We start from the raw sequence: 25,041 nt of genomic DNA on the forward strand, positions 1-25,041 counted from the left end.
CTTAATAGAGATAGTGAATGGATAAACAACGTTATTTAACATTGCAGAATGGCTACAATTACAATGCGGCTCAATACAAACAATTGTTAAGGGGCCCAGGGGGTGTAGACTGTTGTAGTTTGAGCTCATTTACACCATGCTCCAAAAAAAGAAGAAAAAAAAATGCCGAGCGATCTGGCGCGGGGAGCGGGGAGCGCTCGATTCAAGGTGAGCGGGGAGCGAGCGGAGAGCGACTTGGGGGCGGGGTCAACATGAGTGATTAGCGGAGCGGACCAAGCTTTAAAGAGCGAAGAGCGGATTTCTCGGCCGCGCCGATCCGCTCACGTGGTCTGGCGGACAGACATTTACAGACAGATAATACAATAAAAAGGTGGAGTAAGATAAAATGAAATATGAACTAAGTTGAGAACAATATAATATAATATAATTATGAAATAAAATAAAGGCCAGGGCTGGACAACTGTAAATAAGAGGTTGAATAATATTAAATGTGATATAAACTAAATTAAATATAGAACAATAGAATCTGAGAATTTACAATAAAGATACAATAGGAATAGGCCAGCCCAGGGCTGTGCAATTGGGCAATTATGTGCAAAGAGTATGAGTCAGTGAAGTATGAACAGGTATGTTTGGTTGTTTATGCAAGGATGTTATGAGGACAGACCTCCCAAAACAAACTAGTGAGACTCCTGCACAACCTTCACTTTAGGACTCACCTAACGCCAGCCCACTTTAGCAGGCTGGGATGGCTTAGGGTTGAAGAAAGAGTACACCAGCTTAAAATGCTACTGGTTTTTAAAGTACTAAAAGAAACGGTCCCCAAGTACCTAGTCAATTATTTTAATAAAGTAGGAGATGTCCACAAACACGCCACAAGAGGAAGCCCCACGGACCTGGTCCCGCCGAGAGTCAGGACATGCATGGGGAAAGATGCATTTTTTTTTACTCTGCTACGGTAATGTGGAATGCCCTGCCAACATTTTTAAAACTCCTGAACTCCCCTCTCGGATTTAAATCCGCCCTAAAAACATGGCTCAGCAGCAACTCAAATTGGTCTTAAAATGTTTTTTTTATCTCTTTTATCATAACTTGGCTTTTATTTCTTTTATCATGAGTTGCTTTTAAGGGTTTGCGGATTTTCTTTTAACATTAGTTAACTGTATGAGTTGTCAGGTTAGGTGTTTTTATAATTTTTTTTTAGAATGTGTCCTGTCAGTGTACATGTCCATTTGTGTTTCTGTGCCTTTTTATGTTCCATGTATGGACCACAATGGAAACAAGCCTTGGCTTTATTGTGTTTTATCCATTTTTGACCTGCGTTATTGACACTGTTATTGTCTTGTCTTTTAAAATGTTTTTTTTGTCATACGATTTGTGTCAAAATAAAGTATTCAATTCAAAAAAGGACGTTACCCTTCATATATATCATATATTTATATATATCACATATATATATCATATCATATGTTACAGTGTGTGCTATACACTGTGGAGACTGCAGTGACTGCTATTCCTCTTCATATATAATCTGTAGTGCTGTCAGGCGATTAAAAAAATGTACCTAATTAATTACAGGATTTGTAATTAATTAATCTAATTAATCGCATTTTAATCGCATAACCATTTTAGGCCTGATATTCTATATTCTATAATCATATTTCAAATTGCATGTGTTCGGATGGCAGAATTCAGTACTGTATCTACAAAACCTTCTGTTTAATCATCTTCCATCTATTAATTTGTTTAGATTTTTCAGGTCTGGTCAATTTGAGCATAGTGTTATTCAGTCAAAGATTAAAAAAAATTTTTGTTGATATTCTCATTTGGTTCATTACAATTTACTCAAGCCTAATAGACACAGTATTTATGACACTGGGAATACATTCCCTGAGATCCATAGATGTCCCTAGAATCAGATACCAAGAACATGCAAATGGACCATATAAAAAAAGTCTGTAAATGTGTATTCTACGTTCTTATGGAATGAATGAGATAAAAAAAAAAAATTATAAATAAAAGTATTTTTTTGTTGTAATACATTTTGAGTTAATTTTCATAACGCGATAATTTGCTGTGTAATTAATTAATCTAATTAACGCGATAAACTGACAGCCCTAATAATCTGTGTGTGTGTGTGTGTGCGTGTGTGTGTGTGTGTGAGTGTGAGTGTGCGTGTGCGTGTGTGTGCGTGTGGGTGTGTGTGTGTGTGTGCGTGTGCGTGTGTGTGTGTGCGTGTGTGTGTGTGTGTGTGTGTGTGTGTGTGTGTGTGTGTGTGTGTGTGTGTGTGTGTGTGTGTGTGTGTGTGTGTGTGTGTGTGTGTGGTGTTGACCACCACTAACCAGATGATCACCGCTGCTCCCAGAGCTCCCACGGCTAAGTCCACCAAACCATCCCCGTTCACGTCCAGCACGCCGTGAACACTGCGGCCAAAATACCGCAAACTCCCAGGCAGGTCTGCTGCCGCGATCCTCTGGGGGGGGGGGGGGGGGTAGATTCATAAAGCAAGTGGAGTGGTGCACCTCATCAAACTGCATGTAAACTAGCCCACATGTATGACTGTTGGGTCTGGTTCAGCTTGTTATTAGGTTACCATCATCATCATTGCCCCTGCTTGTTGGCTATTATTATTATTTTGGTCCTTGGGCCTGGACCTCCAGACACGTCTCAAGTTGGCCTCTCCGATCTCCTTGTATTGTTTTAAACTAAAAATATCGGAAATCCTTTCCACCTGCTGCTCCTGCTTTGATGTTGAATAAAACATTTTGGTTTGATTGCTATTGTTTTATTGTGCTTGTGTTATTTTTAAATTAATTTGATGTATGTTTTGTCATAATCTGTGCTCGCCTTCTTGGCCCAGATCACCCTTGAAAAAGAGACCCCTGTCTCAATGGGCTTTTATTTTCTGGTTAAATAAAGGTTTGATGAAACCCTGAGGCTGGCTTTACTTGTGTGAAATGCAGTTGCATTTGAGTTGCATGGTGTGAGACACTTGACACCTCACTTTGAATCTCAGCCCCAACAGCAGTTGCAAACATCTCAACGTTGTGAAACTAGTTTCATGCAACCACAGCCAATCAGAATGCACATAACGTGCCATGTGATGATGTCAAACGAATGGCTGTTGATATCTGATGAACTCTTGAGTAGCCACTAGCCAGTGTTTCAGCCACTCGTAGGTTGTGTTTCTTCCTCTTAGCCCTTTCACTACCACACTACCAAAGGGTTTACCCTTTCACTACCACAACACAGAAGGTTAACCCTTTCCCTACCACACTACAGACGGTTAACCGTCTGTAGTGTGGTAGTGAAAGGTTAACCTTCTGTAGTGTGGTAGTGAAAGGTTAACCTTCTGTAGTGTGGTAGTGAAAGGGTTAGCCTTCTGTAGTGTGGTAGTGAAAGGGTTAGCCTTCTGTAGTGTGGTAGTGAAAGGCTTAGCCTTCTGTAGTGTGGTAGTGAAAGGTTAACCTTCTATAGTGTGGTAGTGAAAGGGTAAACCCTTTGGTAGTGTTTGCCTTATGTCTCTGATCTTGTTTTGAGTTTATTTTCTAGACCATGTTTACATGTATTTTGTTCATATATGGACATTGATGGGATGGGAGTGGAACTTTGTACAAGCCCGTTGGGCTTCGTTCCCTCCTAGCACTGTTTTTTTCTTTTCTTTTTCTTTTTTTTATATAATGTGCTAAATAAATAAACTATACTAATATCAACAAGCATCAGTGCACTGATAGCTTCCACTGCTGCCATTTGATTTATGAATGTAAAGCTACTCTGTTGGACAAATACATCCCAGTTTGGAGAGGCAGTATGTATAAGTAGACACTAAGTAGCATGCCACTTGGGTAAACAATGCCGCCTCTCACTAAATAAAGCATGTGGCTTATTTGCACTTTTTGTTTATGAAAAAGTTATTAATTTGGGGACAGTGAGATGTCTGGCTAACAAGTCTGTTATTGACAGACCAACGTTATTGGTGTGCTAGCATAAAGTGAGCTGCAGGCTAGTGACAGGTGCTTCTCAAACAGGTTTTACTGTCTAGTTGTGTGGAAATGACATATCATGCAATTTGCAACCTGCAACTAGTTAACCTGCAGCTGTGTAAAGCCATGCCTTTCAATTACCTGTGTTCGAGTGTGTGAATGTGTTGTGCATTCAGTCGGTCCTTCGTAAACTCATAAAGTCAGACATTTCCACCACCAGGAAGTTGCACTCGAACGGCCGACCAAGTGGTAAATAACAGGGGTAAACTTGTTCCATGATACCAGAGTTTACAAGTTCACCTTTTGTGGTGCAAATGTACTTTATTATGAACATGGAGCATCGTGAGGCACCATCAGAAATATGATGTTGACATGCTGGGATTCCTAAAAATCAATCAAACCACTTGCTTCAATAAAGAAAGGTTTAATAATCTGGCTGAATCTGCTGCCTTGCATCTGATTGGTGCTGACTTTACGAGCTGACTAGCGCAGCTGATCGCGATCATTTGGTCACATGATACATTTTAGACTTTACGAGTTGAAAAGGGCCGACCGAATAAACATATATATCTTTGAAAACCTTAGCTAGAAACTGTAGCCGCCAACAATGGTTGTTGTGGCAGTACTTGCACTGGATCACTAGTAAAAGTGAACGATGTCCGCCATCTCTTTTAGCCCCCAGCTAGCTTGCAAAAGTATCCTTCACATTCATTCTCTTTTCTTCCACCTGTTTGAATCTGGGCTGGATGCTGCGGTGCAGGCCATAGAAGACGTAGATCGCCCCCTGGTGGTCATCCTCCAGCGGCGCTCCTACCACCACCTCCCTGTAGCCGTCGCCGTTCATATCGGCGATAGGGGCCAGTGCCGCGCCCAGACGACAGTTCTGAGACCGCTCGGCCACCTCCAGGGCCCCGTCCAGGATGAAGGTACTCTGGAGGGTAGATGGATTAAGTAGTTGACTACTTTGGGTCATGTGGTTTAGGTAGTTCATTACTTTGGGTCATGTGGTTTAGGTAGTTCATTACTTTGGGTCATGTGGTTTAGGTAGTTCATTACTTTGGGTCATGTAGTTTAGGTAGTTCATTACTTTGGGCCATGCAGTTTAGGTAGTTCATTACTTTGGGTCATGTAGTTTAGGTAGTTCAATCAATCAATCAATCAATCAAATTTATTTATATAGCACGTTTAAACATGACGCTTGTCAACCAAAGTGCTTCACATAGCTAAGCTAAGAACAAAGAAAAGTATCAAATAAACAGAAAAATTTAAATAAAATCAACGGATAGACAAAGGAAAAACAGAACAACACGTCAACGAGTACGGAAAGAGTCAAAGTGAGTCAGGGAAGGCCAGGCGATATAGGTGGGTTTTGAGTTTTGATTTAAAAGACTCGATGGAGGGGGCAGATTTAATAGACATGGGGATGCTGTTCCAGAGGTCAGGGGCTGCGACCGCAAAAGCACGTCCCCCCCTAGACTTGAAGTTAGACCTACGGGTGGTTAGGAGACCCTTATCAGCCGATCTGAGGGCCCTGGCGTTGGTATAGGGCGTGAGGAGGTCTGCTAGGTAAGCAGGGGCCTTACCATTTAGGGCTTTGTAAACCAATAAAAGGACCTTGAAGTCTATTCTAGCGCACTGGGAGCCAGTGGAGGGAGGCAAGTACAGGGGTGATGTGAGCTCTCTTCTGGCTACCTGTGAGCAGTCTAGCGGCAGCGTTTTGGGGGAGTTGTAGACGGGCTATGGTGGATTTATTTAGCCCCAGGTACAGGGAGTTACAGTAGTCTAAGCGTGAGGATATGAAGGTGTGAATTACTCTTTCCAGGTCTGAGGGGGAGAGAATGGCCTTGATCCTGGCTATGGACCGGAGCTGGAAAAAGCACCCCTTCACCACGAGTTTACCTGCCTATTGAAGGAAAACTCGGGGTCAAAGAGCACGCCCAGGAGGATTTCACACTTTGACTGATTGAGCTGTAGAAAATTGTGTGCCATCCAGCATTTGATGTCGTTTAGGCAGGAATGAAGACTGTCGAGATTGTTTGTATTGTTGGGTTTCATGGGGAGATAGACCTGAGTGTCGTCAGCATAAAAATGGAAAGAGATGTTGTGTTTTTTAATGATCAGACCAAGGCAGCATGTATAGGGAGAATAGGATAGGGCCAAGGATGGAGCCTTGTGGAACCCCGCAAGAGAGAGAGGCAGAGGGGGAGGAGCAGTTTCCGATATTAACGGAGAAGCTTCTATCACTGAGGTAGGAGGTGAACCATGATAGGGCTGTGCCACTGACACCAACTGCCTGGTGAAGACGGTCAATGAGAATGGCGTGGTCTATTGTATCGAAAGCTGCACTGAGGTCTAAGAGCATAAGGACAGCACAGTCCCGGTTGTCGGTAGTGAGGAGCAGGTCATTGGTGACCTTAAGCAGGGCAGATTCTGTGCTGTGGTTGGCTCTGAAACCTGACTGAAATGTGTCCAGGATGTTATTCAAGTGCAGGTAGGGAGACAGCTGAGAGATAATAGCCTTTTCAAGGACCTTTGATAGGAATGGGAGCTTGGAGATTGGCCTGTAATTATTGAGCTGGGTGGAGTCTAGATTGGGTTTTTTCAGAAGGGGCTGGACCACTGCATGTTTGAAGCAGGTTGGAACGGTACCAGTGACTAAGGAGGTGTTTATGATAGAGAGGATGCTGGGGCCAGTTGTGGGAAATACTTCTTTGAGAAGAACAGAGGGAACTATGTCAAGGGGGGAGGTGGTTGGTTTCATGGCTAAGACTATATCTGTGACCCAAAGTTCATTACTTTGGGTCATAAGATAAAGATAAGATATTCCTTTATTATGTGGTTTAGGTAGTTAATTACTTTGGGTCATGTAGTTTAGGTAGTTCATTACTTTGGGTCATGTAGTTTAGGGAGTTAATTACATTGGGTCATGTAGTTTAGCTAGTTAATTACTTTGAGTCATGTGGTTTAGGTAGTTAATTACTTTGGGCCATGCAGTTTAGGTAGTTAATTACTTTGGGTCATGTGGTTTAGCTAGTTAATTACTTTGGGTCATGTAGTTTAGGTAGTTAATTACTTTGGGTCATGCAGTTTAGGTAGTTAATTACTTTGGGTCATGTAGTTTAGGTAGTTCATTACTTTGGGCCATGCAGTTTAGGTAGTTAATTACTTTGGGTCATGTGGTTTATGTAGTTAATTACTTTGGGTAATGTAGTTTAGGTAGTTCATTACTTTGGGTCATGTCGTTTAGGTAGTTCATTACATATTTCTCTAGACATTTATAATTGTCCTGATTCTACTGCAACAACTGCTCCCTGTTCCCTCCTTAAAACACAGCCTGTGTCAGTTCTGTTGTTGCTCTGTGTATGAGATTCCACACTCAAGACTGTGATAATTATCCGCAATGTAGTTTCTATCTACTTTCTCAAAGTAGTTTTAGTTTCACAAAATAAATGTTTTGAGAGATTTAGTGCAACTTCTTTCATTGTGAAGTAGCTAGTAGTTTGGTAGTTTCTCCAACACTGCCATCAGGTCTGGAAGGTTTTGTGCTTGTTTCATTATGTCATTTCTAATACAGTATCATGCACATTCAACACAGACGACACAGGTCCTTCCTACCTGTGGTGTGACTCTGTACACGTAGACCTTGCCCCTCTCCCAGCCCTTACTGAAGAACAGGGACCACAGACCTACCTGTGGTGTGACTCGGTACACGTAGACCTTGCCCCTCTCCCAGCCCTTACTGAAGAACAGGGACCACAGACCTACCTGTGGTGTGACTCGGTACACGTAGACCTTGCCCCTCTCCCAGCCCTTACTGAAGAACATGGGGGCCGCCACCAGCAGGACATCTGTCTGTCCGTCTCCATCCACGTCCAGCGAGGTCATCTCACTGCCATAGTATGAGCCAATCTAAAGTAGAATAGAATAGAATAGAATAGAATAGAATAGAATAGAATAGAATAGAATAGAATAGAATAGAATAGAATAGAACAGAACAGAACAGAACAGAACAGAATAGAATAGAATAGAATAGAATAGAATAGAATAGAATAGAACAGAACAGAATAGAATAGAATAGAATAGAATAGAATAGAATAGAATAGAATAGAATAGAATAGAATAGAATAGAATAGAATAGAATAGAATAGCTCAATGTGCGTATTTCAAGCTTCGAGTCATGGATGGGCTGAAAATCACCTAGAGAAAAGTCTTATTACAGTATGTGTGCTTTGGTGTTAAAGGGGAACTATTTTACTATTTCTTTCACTATTTGGGCACTTTTACACAATTCCTGTGAGTCTATGGAACACCTCTGTAATATATATATTTTTTTTATTCATTGTTTTGTATTTCTAATCAAGTCCTCAAAAACAGCATTTTTCTACCTCAAGATCTTAAGCCGTTTTGAGCCTGGGCTCCTAAAGTGTACCTAGCGGCGCCAGCGCCTGAACATTAACATGCAGCGGTGTCTCTCTGACATCACAAATCGCGCACATTTTCAAATGACTCAGTTCAGTGAGGGTGAATATTGTGAGAGGAGAATTGGAAGAATGCGCCAATATGAGAATTTTGAGACATAGATCATATTAATATAAGTTCACATAGCTAGGAAACAATGCTAAACACTCAAAAAGGCCATTTATAAGATAGTTCCCCTTTAAAGCAGTGGTCGGGAACCTATGGCTCGCGAGCCATATATGCGGGGGACAGCAGGAAAAGGGCATGCGAGGAGCTACAGTGGAGAGTGCAGACGAGTCAGCAGCAACTACGCGTGTGGACCAAGCAAGGTGACGGAAATTCCGCTAGCTTTGCGGGTGCTTTGGCAATAGTAATGGAAAGCCATTCACAGATGGTGAGTATGCCAAAACATTCATGCCTGATGTGGCCAATGAACTGTTTGATGACTTCCCAAATAAAGACAAGATAATCAAACTAATAAAAGACATGCCCCTGTCAGCAAGAACTGTGCACGATCGTAGCATCATGATGGCAAATCAAGTCGAGGAAACACAAATTAAGGACATAAACGCCGGGACATTTTCTCTCGCGTTAGATGAGTCAACAGACGTTAGCCATCTATCTCAGTGCAGTATAATTGCGAGGTATGCTGCAGGTGACACACTGCGTGAGGAAAGCTTGGCTGTTTTGCCAATGAAAGGGACAACAAGAGGAGAGGATTTATTCACGTCTTTCATGGAGTTTGCTTTCATGTGAAAATGCAAGGTATTGGACATACAATCTCATCCCTTCAACAAGCAGTGTTTGCATTTGAAAGCAAGCTGTAAGTCTTTCTCAGGGACATTGAAACAGGTCGTCTTCTGCACTTTGAAAGACTGCAACAATTTAGAGATGTATGCTTAGCAAGTGACTCCACTCAACATCTGGATCTCCAGCAGCTAGCTGGCTTTACGTCCAATCTCCTGCAGTCATTCAAAGCAAGTTTTGGAGAATTTTTCAAGTTCATCACTCATCCACATGAGTGTGTGCAGTGGTCAAAATCGACCTGACATGCATCCCCGGGTCTCTATCGGAGACTTTGAGCTGGAAGTTGCTGACCTGAAGGCATCAGACATGTGGATGAGTAAGTTCAAGTCACTTAATGGAGAGTTGGAAAGTCTTGCGCGACAGCGAGCAGAGCTGGCGAGGGAACACAAGTGGACAGAAATGAAAAATCTTCAACCTGAAGACCAGCTGATTCTTAAAACATGGAACGAGCTTCCTGTGACATACCACACAATGCAGCATGTGAGTATTGCCGTATTGACCATGTTTGGCTCTACATATGCATGTGAGCAGTCATTCTCGCATATGAGGAACATTAAGACCAACCTACGCTCATGTTTAACTGATGGAAGCCTCAACGCCTGCATGAAGCTCAACCTCACCACATATGAACCAGACTACAAGGCCATCAGCAAAACCATGCAGCACCAGAAGTTGCATTAAAAGTAAGACATGTTTAATTTATTATACGTTAAAAATACTATATGGCTCTCAATGAAATATATTTAGAAATGTTTGGCTTTTATGGCTCTCCCAGTCAAAAAGGTTCCTGACCCCTGTGTTAAAGGAACACGCGAATGGATAGAAGCGGATACGGACCACTAGCCTAGCTTAAAACTCCAGGAGAGGTGTTTTTGGCCAACAGCTAGGCTAGCTGGTCCGTATCCACTTCCATTCATTTGTGCTAAGCTAGCGTGCGGCCGGATAGCTTTCTACTGAGCGCACAGAGAGGAAATTGGTGTCTGATTCTGGAGATAATATTGTCTTAAAGGTGTTCCTTCAAGAAGTAAAGACGTTTGTCTTTCTTTATGGCAAAATCATCATCATACAACAACGTCATCATCATACAGCGACATCATCTACAATGACAGTTTATGGATTATGTTACATAGTCTTGTGTCTTGGTTTCGGTACCGTTTGGGTACCATTTGAACCAATACCGGTACCCTGGAATTCAATACTGGTACCCAACAGTACCTTTTTTCTGTACTTTACTCTCTCTGTAATAACAACTATAATTTCAGTTGTAAAAAAACAAGTCCAAACTTCTCAATTTTGTTATTTATTTACAACATTTTGTTATTTATTGTTGTAACACACCTCACAAAATGAAACCCCTCCCTACCTCCCTCTCCCATACCGTTCCTACAACCTTTGTAAAGTACAAATCCCCCAAAACAGTACTTAAGTATTGTAACAAAGTACAATTACTCAAGTACTTTACACCCCTGGTGTGTGTTTGTGTGTGTGTGTGCGTGCGTCTGTGCGTGTGTGTGTGTCTGTGCGTCTGCGTCTGTGTCTGCGTGAGTCTGTGTGTGTGTGTGCGTGTGCGTCTGCGTGTGCGTGAGTGTGTGTGCGTGTGTGTGTGTGCGTGTGTGCGTGTGCGTGTGTCTGTGTGTGTGTGCGTGTGCGTGTGTCTGTGTGTGTGTGCCTACCTGTTCTCCCAGCAGTGAGTGCAGGATGGTGAGGTTGCCGTTGTTCCTCAGGGTGAAGATGATGACCTTGCCGGTGTGGTTGAAACGAGGCGCCCCGGCCACGTACAGCTGTCCTCTCTGGGCGGAGACCACGGAGTTCACGGAGTAGCCTGGTGGACACATGAGAGACATGAGAGACATGAGACCACGGAGTTCACGGAGTAGCCTGGTGGACACATGAGACACATGAGACCACGGAGTTCACGGAGTAGCCTGGTGGACACATGAGACACATGAGACCACGGAGTTCACGGAGTAGCCTGGTGGACACATGAGAGACATGAGACCACGGAGTTCACGGAGTAGCCTGGTGGACACATGAGACACATGAGACCACGGAGTTCACGGAGTAGCCTGGTGGACACATGAGAGACATGAGACCACGGAGTTCACGGAGTAGCCTGGTGGACACATGAGAGACATGAGACCACGGAGTTCACGGAGTAGCCTGGTGGACACATGAGACACATGAGACCACGGAGTTCACGGAGTAGCCTGGTGGACACATGAGACACATGAGACCACGGAGTTCACGGAGTAGCCTGGTGGACACATGAGACACATGAGACCACGGAGTTCACGGAGTAGCCTGGTGGACACATGAGAGACATGAGACCACAGAGTTCACGGAGTAGCCTGGTGGACACATGAGACACATGAGACCACGGAGTTCACGGAGTAGCCTGGTGGACACATGAGACACATGAGACCACGGAGTTCACGGAGTAGCCTGGTGGACACATGAGAGACATGAGACCACGGAGTTCAAGGAGTAGCCTGGTGGACACATGAGAGACATGAGACCACGGAGTTCACGGAGTAGCCTGGTGGACACATGAGAGACATGAGAGACAGGAGACACATGAGACACATGAGAGACATGAGAGACATGAGACACATGAGAGACATGAATAGGATAGGATATACTATCATGCATGTAACAGCATGTAAACTGTTACTCCTGGTTACTGTTCTGTTTCAGTCTGTTACAGTACCCAGATAGGCCCCATGGTTCTTCACGTTCTCTACATGTGACTCTTACTAGGCTTGGGCGGTATGACGGTATTACGGTATACCAGGGTATTTAGAAATCTTGACGGTATTGAAAATCAATACCGTCCGTCACCGTCAAAATCACAGATGCGCTTCAGTTTCTTTTACAGTGAAACGGAGTTTTGAGTGTAGTGCACACACGCGCCAGCAGAGGGCGAGACCAGTCCTCACTAGTGAAGCGAGTGGGTCACAACGGTGTTCACGTTTTACGGTAATGTTGCGACAGTGCTGTGAAAATACCGTAAAGCGTTGTGACGAGAGTTGGTGTGTGTTGTGGTGCACTAGTGGAGCAAGCAAATAATCCGTCTCTTATTATATGTGAACTAAAGAGTACAAGGTTTACACAACAGCCCCCACCCGCTTTTTTATTGTATTTGTACCGTCCTGTACTATCCGCTGTCAGCTGTTTATCTCTCTCTGTGAGCTTGATTAGCTAGCGTTAGCTCACGTTAACTAGCGTTAGCTCTGCGGCTAATCTTAGATTACCCTGAACTAAATCAATGACTAGGTTATAAAGCATTCGAGTAGTTTTTACTGCACATAGAAGTAGTCAAACGGCGCGAGCATTTCGGGAGCATATGACCAAAACCCAGGCAATTTCGAGTCCTTAAGGAATCAACTAGTCTGCCATGGCTAGGCTACATGCTAACGGTGCAGGCTTCTGACTACCACTCTGAGACTGAGAGCTAACGATGATTTGTTTACTTGGTAACACGGGTTGCCCCCCCCCCCGCTGATGAAAATGAAAGTCATACCGTCATATACCGTATACCGGGGTATTATGTTATCAAAATATGACGGTGTGAAAAAAATTATACCGCCCAAGCCTAACTCTTACCCAGATAGGCCCCATGGGTCTTCATGGTCTCTACATGTGACTCTTACCCAGATAGGCCCCATGGTTCTTCATGGTCTCTACATATGACTCTTACCCAGATAGGCCCCATGGTTCTTCATGTTCTCTACATGTGACTCTTACCCTGATAGGTCCCATGGTTCTCCACATTCTCTACACATGACTCTTACCCAGATAGGCCCGCATGGTTCTTCATGTTCTCTATGACTCTTACCCAGATAGGCCCCGTGGTTCTTCAGTTCCTCTGGGAACTCCTCTAGATAGGAGGACTTGGGTGGCACCACCTTCCCATGGCGCGTCTCTTTCAGCACCGCCCCGTTCCAGTCATAGGCCCCCACTGCCCCTATGAGGATACCATCCTGGAGGATCAAGAAGAGGCTTTTAAAAGGTTACATATGTTGTTTTATACCCAGGTGGTATACCAGGAACAGGTGGTATAACAGGTGATATAACAGGTGATATAACAGGTGGTATAACAGGTGATATAACAGGTGGTATAACAGGTGGTATAACAGGTGATATAACAGGTGGTATAACAGGTGCTATAACAGGTGGTATAACAGGTGCTATAACAGGTGGTATAACAGGTGGTATAACAGGTGATATAACAGGTGGTATAACAGGTGGTATAACAGGTGACATAACAGGTGATATAACAGATGGTATAACAGGTGGTATAACAGGTGATATAACATGTGATATAACAGATGGTATAACAGGTGGTATAACAGGTGATATAACAGGTGGTATAACAGCTGGTATAACAGGTGGTATAACAGGTGTTATAACAGGTGGTATAACAGGTGGTATAACAGGTGATATAACAGGTGGTATAACAGGTGTTATAACAGGTGGTATAACAGGTGGTATAACAGGTGGTATAACAGGTGACATAACAGGTGATATAACAGGTGGTATAACAGGTGGTATAACAGGTGATATAACAGGTGGTATAACAGGAACAGCTCAATACACACAATTTATTGCTATTCCTAGCACTATTTGGGCAACTTTACACAATTCCTATGGAAGACATCTGTAAGGTTTATTTAAAAAAAAATCATTGTTTTATATTTCTAATGGAGTACTCAAAAGCATCATTTTCCAGCCTCAAGATTTCAGCCTGTTATTGGCCTGGCTCCGCCCATAAGCTCTTTCAGTGGCAGTCATCCACACAGTCTGCGAGTGGCAGACAGAGAGAGAGAGAGAGAGAGAGAGAGAGAGAGAGAGAGAGAGAGAGAGAGAGAGAGAGAGAGAGAGAGAGAGAGAGAGAGAGAGAGAGAGAGATGGAGGAGAGAAAGAGACAAGTGGAGGAAGAGAAACAAAAGGTGGAGGAGAGAGACAGAGGTGGAGGAAGAGAGAGAGAGAGAGAGAGAGACTGTAAACACTCTGCGCGCGTAAACATACTGTCTAACACCCAACCCCACCCCACCTACCCAACCTCCTCCAATGTACAGTTTCTACGTCAAATGTATATACACTCTTTTCTGGACACTTGTTGTATCACAAACAGAACTGTATTTGTAAATCTGATATGTCATAAATGTATAGTACTGTCTATCTGTATGTCATGTATGTCATATATGTTATGATGAATTGAAGATGGGGGACCCTGATGTAAACAAGACGAAAGTATTTCTCTGGTCTGCATCCCCTTAACAATTGTGTGTATTGAGCTGTACTGTACTGTACCCATTCTGCAATCTGTTAATAAAGTTTTCAATCAATCAATCAATCAATCAAACCCGCACAGTGCAATACTCCAATTCAGCCATTGGGTGGGTGGCGCTGCTGAGCGGGCAAATTCCTGAGGGGCCTGACAGCGTGGGGCCTGAGAGTGCTGCACAGTGCAATACTCCAATTCAGCCATTGGCAATTGCCCAAATAGTAAAAGAAATAGTAAATAGTTCCCCTTTAATGATCCTCCGGGCCTTGCTGATGCACCGGCTGTTATACATCACAGCCGCTGATTAACAACTCTTGTGTTGCTCTGCGGCTATTATTATCACGCTAAGGAGGAAATAATAAAATGCATTTCCAACAACAGGCAGAAAGGTTTATTTTCAGCAATAGGTTCCTCAACTACAGCCACGTCTGACCACCGGGGAGTCAGTCAAGAGGAGTCCACTGCACTTACTACTCAGCTCTGTAGCTGTTTGGAGGAATAGTACAGTAGATATGCATATTTATTAAGAGACCGCAAGGATGATGGACTGGTGGGTGGTGTCCGCCTGATTGTGGTGGGCCGGTGTGGGCCGGTGTGGGCCAGTGTCGGTCCAGCCCTGGTTCTGCCACTACCCTGCTTATGACACTAGCTTATACTAGCTGTCACTGCTACTGATTTACACACAGTACACATTGCTATTTAATATCTGCTATATTTGCTATTTAATCTTTTGCACACATTACACATTATTTATATTTTATATTGATATTTAATCATTTATTTGTTAATACTATAATTGTCTTCACCTCCCAATCACTAGGTACTGTATGTCTTCCAACGCACCTGACTTCTTCCGTCACGTCTGGCTTTTCTCTTTTTCTAAAAAAACTAAACTAATATTCACTTTCCACCTCTAGTTCCCTCACACCCACACACACACATGGACGTTTTACCAGAGATGAAAGTCAACCATGAACCACACGTAAGCTATCGGGGCAGTAAAGCCGGTAAAACCGAGGATCACTGTCAGTGACGACATCCCTGGCAAACCGTGGCGTCATTAGACTCCATCCATGGAAAGACTTCACTTCCACCTCCTGCCAAACTGCTCTGGTCCACATGTGTTTGTCCCAGACGCCGTGAGCAGACAGTGTCCCTCTGCACTGTGTCTGACTCACAGTAATGATCAACACTTTTCCAGCATGTATACCAAAGTATGTATACTATACTATATCCTGCTGCTCACCCGTAACTGTATGGACACGCACCTCTCTACCTACAGGAACTCATCACTCCAAAGTCCTCCACCCGTACCCTCAGATCTGCAGGTAGCCTGCTCCTCCGGGTCCCCAGTACCCGGCTCTGCACCATGGGGGACCCGTACCCTCAGATCTGCAGGTAGCCTGCTCCTCCGGGTCCCCAGTACCCGGCTCTGCACCATGGGGGACCCGTACCCTCAGATCTGCAGGTAGCCTGCTCCTCCGGGTCCCCAGTACCAGGCTCTGCACCATGGGGGACCGAGCCTTCTGCTCGGCTGCACCACGCCTGTGGGAACAGCCTCCCCATCCAGCTGAGGGCACCTCAGAGCCTGGACTCTTTTAAAGCAGGCCTAAAAACATTCTTATTTCAAAAGGCCTTTGATTGCTAGCTATTTCTTGTGATTTAATTTTTCTGTTGTCCTTTTTACTTTTCTGTTACTTTTCTGTTTATACGATGTTTTAACCATGTAGCACTTTTGGATCCTAGTGAACGAAAAGTGCACTAGAAATAAAGTATTTATATTGTAATGTTTAGAATTAACGATAAGCGCAGGTAAGTATATTGTCAGTGCAATGATTAAGTTATCCTGAATATCCTGGCTTCGCCCTCTACATGTCATGTGTCTAATTATGCTTTCCTGTCATCCCATTCAGACCGATCCAATTACAAAAGAACTCCCCACCACCCCACCCCTCATGTCTAAATGCCACATTCCTGGAGCTTAGCTCGATTTTCCCAGGGATTCTCTATTGGCTTGGGATATCTGGGTTTTCGCTTCCCCCTGGAAAGGGGTCTCTTTCCCATACAATTAAATATAACATCTACCTCTGTCAGGCAAGCGCTCAGCTCCCAACCAAGTCTATCACGTGATTTTATCCCCCCGCGGAGGCTGCTCCGTCGGGAGTCTGGTCGTAGGCTTACGGAGTCTCGTCCCCGTTTCAGAGGCTACTCTAAAGGTTAGAGACAGTGCTCTTGTGAAAGGTCCTCTTTCAGAGGCTACTCTAACGGTTAGAGACAGTGCTCTGGTGAAAGGTCCTCTTTTATAGGCTACTCTAACGGTTAGAGACAGTGCTCTTGTGAAAGGACCTCTTTCAGAGGCTATTCTAACGGTTAGAGACAGCGCTCTTGTGAAAGGACCTCTTTCAGAGGCTACTCTAACGGTTAGAGACAGTGCTCTTGTGAAAGGTCTTCTTTCAGAGGCTACTCTAACGGTTAGAGGCAGTGCTCTTGTGAAAGGTCTTCTTTCAGAGGCTACTCTAACGGTTAGAGAGGGTGCTCTTGTGAAAGATCCTCTTTCAGAGGCTACTCTAACGGTTAGAGACAGCGCTCTTGTGAAATGTCCTCTTCCAGAGCCTCTAATGGTTAGAGACAGTGCTCTTGTGAAAGGACCTCTTTCAGAGGCTACTCTAACGGTTAGAGACGGGGCTCTTGTAAAAGGTCCTCTTTCAGAGGCTACTCTAATGGTTAGAGACAGCACTCTTGTGAAAGGACCTCTTTCAGAGGCTACTCTAACGGTTAGAGACAGTGCTCTTGTGAAAGGTCCTCTTTCAGAGGCTACTCTAACGGTTAGAGACAGTGCTCTTGTGAAAGGACCTCTTTCAGAGGCTATTCTAACGGTTAGAGACGGGGCTCTTGTAAAAGGACCTCTTTCAGAGGCTACTCTAACGGTTAGAGACAGTGCTCTTGTGAAAGGTCCTCTTTCAGAGGCTACTCTAACGGTTAGAGACGGGGCTCTTGTAAAAGGACCTCTTTCAGAGGCTATTCTAACGGTTAGAGACGGGGCTCTTGTGAAAGGTCCTCTTTCAGAGGCTACTCTAACGGTTAGAGACAGTGCTCTTGTGAAAGGTCCTCTTTCAGAGGCTACTCTAACGGTTAGAGACAGTGCTCTTGTGAAAGGCCCTCTTTCAGAGGCTACTCTAACGGTTAGAGACAGCGCTCTTGTGAAATGTCCTTTTCCAGAGCCTCTAATGGTTAGAGACAGTGCTCTTGTGAAAGGACCTCTTTCAGAGGCTACTCTAACGGTTAGAGACAACGCTCTTGTGAAAGGACCTCTTTCAGAGGCTACTCTAACGGTTAGAGACAGTGCTCTTGTGAAAGGTCCTCTTTCAGAGGCTACTCTAACGGTTAGAGACGGGGCTCTTGTAAAAGGACCTCTTTCAGAGGCTATTCTAACGGTTAGAGACGGGGCTCTTGTGAAAGGTCCTCTTTCAGAGGCTACTCTAACGGTTAGAGACAGTGCTCTTGTGAAAGGTCCTCTTTCAGAGGCTACTCTAACGGTTAGAGACAGTGCTCTTGTGAAAGGCCCTCTTTCAGAGGCTACTCTAACGGTTAGAGACAACGCTCTTGTGAAAGGACCTCTTTCAGAGGCTACTCTAACGGTTAGAGACAGTGCTCTTGTGAAAGGTCCTCTTTCAGAGGCTACTTTAATGGTTAGAGACAGTGCTCTTGTGAAAGGACCTCTTTCAGAGGCTACTCTACCGGTTAGAGACAGTGCTCTTGTGAAAGGTCCTCTTTCAGAGGCTACTCTAACGGTTAGAGACGGGGCTCTTGTGAAAGGTCCTCTTTCAGAGGCTACTCTAATGGTTCGAGACGGGCTCCAGTAAAAATGTCCTCTTTCCCTTCCCTCATCCAATCCCCGCTGAGCGCACTTGCCCAGGAGCGCGCGGCTCCAGGTGCATCCTCCCCATGCCGCCTGCATCAGTCTGTTGCATCGTTGCTAATAAACTATCGCTTTCTATGGAATCCGTGAATGGTCAGTCTGGTCAGTAGTGCAGCAGAGAAGAGAATTACAGTTTGATCCGTCTGGTCAGTAGTGCAGCAGAGAAGATAATCACAGTATGATCCGTCTGGTCAGTAGTGTAGCAGTAGTGTCTTTCAACGAATGGTCCAAATCTCAATTTTCCATATAATTTTTTACTTGTACCTTATGTTGGCTTTCTATCCTATCAAATAAAGAGGAGAGGAGCCAGGCATTCCTACAGGATAATCTCTGTGTGTGTGTGTGTGTGTGTGTGTGTGTGTGTGTGTGTGTGTGTGTGTGTGTGTGTGTGTGTGTGTGTGTGTGTGTGTGTGTGTGTGTGTGTGTGTGTGTGTGTGTGTGTGTGTGTGTGTGTGTGTGTGTGTGTGTGTGTGTGTGTGTGTGTGTGTGTGTGTGTGTGTGTGTGTGTGTGTGTGTGTGTGTGTGTGTGTGTGTGTGTGTGTGTGTGTGTGTGTGTGTGTGTGTGTGTGTGTGTGTGTGTGTGTGTGTGTGTGTGTGTGTGTGTGTGTGTGTGTGTGTGTGTGTGTGTGTGTGTGTGTGTGTGTGTGTGTGTGTGTGTGTGTGTGTGTGTGTGTGTGTGTGTGTGTGTGTGTGTGTGTGTGTGTGTGTGTGTGTGTGTGTGTGTGTGTGTGTGTGTTGGCAGGTCATTTATTCAGGAAAACCATCTGTTCTCACTGAGCTGTTTTCTCTGTTACCAAAACAGTTTCCAAAACGCCACCTTCCTCCTCTTTCTCAAATTACCTCTGTCTCTGGAATCACACAATGTCAAGTATGAATATGTTTCTCCAGGGAATTTAAAACAATAATATTTGTCATAACGCTCCCCATTCCGAGCTTGTTTTACGTCTGTATTGCCCAGGTGTCGCTCCCGTGTATAACTGTTAAATCTTCCACCAGTTCAATGGCTCCTCCCACCCATGTGCTCCAGTATATTTTCCTCTTAACCTGCAATGGCCATTTTGGCCATTTTAGTTTTCGTTTTTGAGGACTGCATACTTTTTTTGCAAACCAAAACAACATACTTTATACTTATAGCACATGCATGAGCCTGGTCTCTTTTGAAAGATGACATTCTGAAGTTTCTGATTCCAGAAAGAAATTTCACTTTTAGTGCTAACGTAATAGAGTAACATAGGTCTGAACTTGAGTTGTAGAAAAACTTGTTACTCAAGTTTTTCTGTAGTAGTTAGTAGTCCAGAGGTAGTATTTCCCCAGAAGGTGGTATGGCTTACAAATCCATACGGACCCACAGCCTGAAGCCTTATGTAGTACATGTCCAAATTTCAAAAATCCATTCAGAAATGAATGATTAGGACTGATTTTGGTAAACTGTGTACAAAAGAGAAACTGAGTTTTCTCATAGACTTCAATTCATTCGGCTGTTTTTCTCTTCCTGTTTTCGCTCGTTATTTAATTTCATTTCTTTAGATTCATACATCCCCACGTGGGTTATCATTGTTGGAAAGCCACACTCATTGGCTACAAAAATCCACAATCATTTTCGAGATCGGATCTAGATTGACGGAACTACTGCGCCAAGAGTTGCGAGTGGTATTTTGCGCAATACCGTGTACTTTGCACAAGCCTCAAATACCGGCATGTAACTCGAGAACCGCTGAGCGGATTTTGTCGGATTTTGTCACTATCGACAGGCAACAAATAAGCCTTCAATTCGATTTATATATAGTATTACAAAATATGCACACTCGAGCCACCTGGGGTCGCCAAAGTGCCGGTGGGCAAATCGTCCTAAAAACGTCCCGCCGGCGGGTCGGTGCATGCTAAGAGGTTTTAAGGAACACAGATAAAATAAAGCAGATTCATTTAAGAGTAACTAAACACTGATATTTACCACTTGTTAGTTTAACACTGATATTTACCACTTGGTTAGTTTACCACTGGTATTTACCACTTGGTTAGTTTATCACTGATATTTACCACTTGGTTAGTTTACCACTGATATCTACCACTTGGTTAGTTTACCACTGGTATTTACCACTTGGTGAGTTTACCACTGGTATTTACCACTTGGTAGTTTAACACTTGGTTAGTTTACCACTGGTATTTAATACTTGGTATTTACCACCTTGTCTGACTTTATAAGGCCTGACCGAAGGACAAAAAGTACCTGTCTTGGGGGGGGGGGGGGGGGGGGGGTTGGGCAGAATGTGCAGCAGGGTGAAGACATCTTCAGTTACTGTTCAAGCTCCTAATCTCACACATATTCCAACAACTATAAACTGTCTTATTCAAATTAATTTAGTTTGACAGTTGAGTTAGAATGTGTGATGTCGTACATTCCTGGAAGCATTAAACGTGGCTCAGTGAAACGATGGAAGTGAAACCCAATATACCAATGATATTTATGTGTTTCTTTTCATTTTCATCATTTCACTGAGGTGGAATAAGTGACATCATAATGACATCACACACTCGAACTCTTCCACTATAACTCTCCACACCAAATTAATTTGTACAAGACGGTGTATGGTTTATGGATGGTTTATGTGTGGTAATGTGGGCTTAATAATAAATCTCAGGTCTTGCTGGAGTGTTGCTTTAATAACCGTTTCACTGTTATTTTTCATGCTCACCATGACAGAAAGCGTGGGGGAATGGTTTTGGTTTGGCAGGTATGCAAAAAAACAGATATTTGCACAATTCAATGGCAACTCTCGGAGTACAGATGAGTGCCGCACACCGGTAGGAACATTTCTTCCCAGAGAAACACTTACTTACCGTAATTCATCAAAATGTCGAGGTCTCAGCCACAATAGCTTTCACCACCAGTTTGTAAAAAAGAGTGGAAATACTCACCTCTACTATGTGAGAGGAGAATCCTGCCTGGGACATCTGCAAGCCGAAGCCCTTCTTTCCACTGGTGTTTGTGCCTGCGTGAAAACAAACCCCACAAACCTTCATTCACCGCCGCTCACTCACGGCACACAGGGAGTGAGTACACCACGTCCCTGTGGATTATGACTGGAATGAACGTGGTGATCCCCAGAAACACTGTGGTTTACCCTCGATGCTGAAGATCCTGTCCCCCAGCGCGTCCACGATGTCCTTCAGGGCCGACTCCTCCGTCACGTTGAAGAAGTGATCCTCGTCCGGGTCGCTGGCGATGAACTGGATCTCCTTGAGGAAGGCTTCCGGGTTGATCCCACGCCGGTTGTAGTAGCCCAGGACCTGGAGGGCATGACATCAAAGGGACGTTAGTATTTTTGTGCTGTTATTTAGTTGCAGTGCCATGTTTGGTCACTAATGGCCCTTTTCCACTGCATGGTACCTGCTCGACTCTACTCTACTCTACTTGGCATTTTCGGTTTTCCATTACCAAAATACCTGGAACCGGGTACTTTTTGGGTTATTTTTTAGTCCCTGCTCTGTCGAGGTTCCAAGCGAGTAGAACTGGTACCAAAAAAGTTACCTGAAACACTGCAGACCACTGATTGGTCAGAAGAGAGAAGCGTCATACGTTGGAGCATCTGCACAAAAACAGAAAGCCGCCATCTTTAATGCCTCGCTTAGGATTCATTATTTGTTTGCAGCAGGAACAAGTGCAATAAACAAAAAAGGGTACATTTACTGTGTATTCTGCCTCATTTATTGATGAAAAAAACCCGACATCAACACAATTTACCACAGAGCAGAGAGTTTACTCTCACAAAAAGATCGCTGATTTGTTAAGCTTGTTGTTAGCTTAGGTGCTAATGTGCTTGCGTTTTAGCATGGCTAGCATACATAGCGTGATCAATATAACTCGCTATTGATTGTTTGTACTAGTAACGTTAATGCTAGTAGAATAGACACAACGTGAGGTAATCACCATCCATTTTAAACCGGTTACCTAATGCTAACATTAGAGACGTGAGAGGTAACGTTAAAGCTTGTTGTTAGCTTAGGTGCTAATGTGCTAACGTTAAAGCTTGTAGAATAGACACAATGAGAGGTAATGTTAACGTTAGCAGAATAGACACGAGAAGTAACGTTAGCAGAATAGACACAACGAGAGTCTGGTTAATGTTGTTATTGATTGAAAACTGTGTTTTACTCTGGCTTGCTCCAAGCCCCTCACGGACATAGCTATGCTGAAGCTCTCATGCTGTACGCCAGCAGCCCCGCCTCCCCACACGGAGACAAATGGAGTACTACCTGCAGTGGAAAAGGAACGAAGTACCAGGTACCTAAAGCGGGTAGAGTACAGTAGGGTAGAGTCGAGTAGGTACTATGCAATGGAAAAGAGGCATAAGTGGTGCTCCATTGTTTGTACCCGATGTAGCTACAGGTTTCATTTGATTTGACCTGAGCCAGTGACTCACTTCACTTCCTGTTCCAACTGCCGTCCGACAGCAGTGTCAACTTGTTTAACTTAGTTCTCTAGTAAAGATGCTGCCACATGTCCTGGTGTTTGTGATCACCATTTGTTGATATAGTTATGTACATTGAATGAATGCCGTATGACCATGGCATCGTATGGAGTATCAACAGGCCACAACCCACAACTAAAGAGAGCGATTCAGCCAGTAGAACAGTGGTGCTTTGGGACACAGATCCTTCATGGGAATAACACAGATCCTTCATGGGAACAACACAGATACTTCATGGGAACAACAGAGATCCTTTGTGGGAACAACAGAGATCCTTCATGGGAACAACAGAGGTCCTTCATGGGAACAACAGAGATCCTTCGAGGGAACAACAGAGATCCTTCGAGGGAACAACACAGATCCTTCATGGGAACAACAGAGATCCTTCGAGGGAACAACACAGATCCTTCGAGGGAACAACAGAGATCCTTTGTGGGAACGTATGCAAACCTCCTCCAGCGCCCAAGGACCAAACTCTGCACTATGGGAGATCGGGCTTTTTGCTCTTCCGCTCCCAGTCTGTGGAATGCTCTCCCTGACCACCTGAGAGCACCACAGTCTGTGGATGCTTTCAAGAAGGGCCTCAAAACTCATATTTTTAATAGAGCCTTTTGCTGATTTTTATCTAATTTGTTTTTGCTCCACACATTTTATGTTCTTTTACCAGTTTTATTTATTCTATGTTTCTCTTACTCTGTTACTAATTTTAGTGTTATTTTGACTCCTTGCTAGCTTTAGTCTTGCATATTTTTTATTCTTTCTTCTTTTACTCATGCTAGTTTTTATGTTCTTCTAAAATGTAGCGCTTTGGGATTTGCTCCACAATTATAAAGCGCATTACAAATCAAATATATTATTATTATTATTATTATTATTATTATTATTAGGAGGGACTCACAGCGATGGCGTACATGGTGATGTTGTCCTTCTCGCTCTCCGCCACAGCCTGCAGCAGGTCTGGGCTGTCGTGAGACTCCCCGTCCGTGATCACGATCATCACCTTCTTGGCTCCTTTCCGCCCTCCGCGCTGGAACGCCTCCGACCTGCGGAGGAAAGGCTGGTTAACCTCTTAACGTTCCCACGGCCAGCCCTGGGAATGTGCATGCATGCATGTGGGTGTGGATGCGTAGGTGTGTAGAGAAACTATAGAAATTACATAATGAAACAAGCGCAAAACCTTCCAGACCTGACGGCAGTGTTGGAGAAACTACTCTAAAACTGTAGTTTATCAAACGACTAGCTACTTCACAATGAAAGTAGTTACGCAAAAAAATATATATATAAATTGGTTTGTGAAACTAAAACGTATTCGAAAAAGTAGTTCAACTAGATAGAAACTACATTGCGGATAATTATCACAATCTTGAGTGTGGAATCTCATACACAGAGCACAACAGAACTGACACAGCGTAAAGTGTTGGTGTGTTTGATTTAGTGACTAACTAGAGCAGTAAAAAAAAAACAAGGAGGGAACAGGGAGCAGTTGTTGCAGTAGAATCAGGAAAATTATAAATTTCTAGAGAAACATGTAGTTTGTAATTAACTACCTAAACTACATGATCCAAAGTAATGAACTACCTAAACTACAACTACCTAAACTGCTGTACATGACCCAAAGTAATGAACTACCTAAACTACATGACCCAAAGTAATTAACTACCTAAATTACATGACCCAAAGTAATTAATTACCTAAATTACATGACCCAAAATAATTAACTACCTAAACTACACTGTGTTACTGGGTAGTCATTATGAAACACTGTGTTACTGGGTAGTCATTATGAAACACTGTTGGGTAGTCATTATGAAACACCTTGTTACTGGGTAGTCATTATGAAACACCTTGTTACTGGGTAGTCATTATGAAACACTGTGTTACTGGGTAGTCATTATGAAACACTGTTGGGTAGTCATTATGAAACACTGTGTTACTGGGTAGTCATTACGAAACACCTTGTTACTGGGTAGTCATTATGAAACACTGTGTTACTGGGTAGTCATTATGAAACACCTTGTTACTGGGTAGTCATTATGAAACACCTTGTTACTGGGTAGTCATTATGAAACACCTTGTTACTGGGTAGTCATTATGAAACACCTTGTTACTGGGTAGTCA

The 25,041-nt window shown here is 43.7% G+C and overlaps 1 protein-coding gene across 1 annotated transcript in view; it reads right to left on the bottom strand.

Annotated features, from left to right (window-relative positions):
- The window catches only part of LOC311245541 (integrin alpha-11-like), a gene marked incomplete at its 5' end in the record, with an annotated part of 157,699 nt that overhangs the window by 60,263 nt on the left and 72,395 nt on the right, over positions 1-25,041 (bottom strand). The window contains 8 exons of the mRNA XM_084335415.1: positions 2,343-2,473; positions 4,711-4,914; positions 7,749-7,892; positions 10,922-11,070; positions 13,084-13,228; positions 21,371-21,444; positions 21,577-21,742; positions 23,822-23,966. Of these exons, the coding sequence (XP_084191541.1) occupies positions 2,343-2,473; positions 4,711-4,914; positions 7,749-7,892; positions 10,922-11,070; positions 13,084-13,228; positions 21,371-21,444; positions 21,577-21,742; positions 23,822-23,966 (1,158 nt within the window). The remainder of the gene's footprint in view (positions 1-2,342; positions 2,474-4,710; positions 4,915-7,748; positions 7,893-10,921; positions 11,071-13,083; positions 13,229-21,370; positions 21,445-21,576; positions 21,743-23,821; positions 23,967-25,041) is intronic.

Source organism: Notolepis coatsorum, assembly GCF_963971535.1.
Source record: "Notolepis coatsorum genome assembly, chromosome: 18".
NCBI lineage: Eukaryota > Metazoa > Chordata > Actinopteri > Aulopiformes > Paralepididae > Notolepis > Notolepis coatsorum.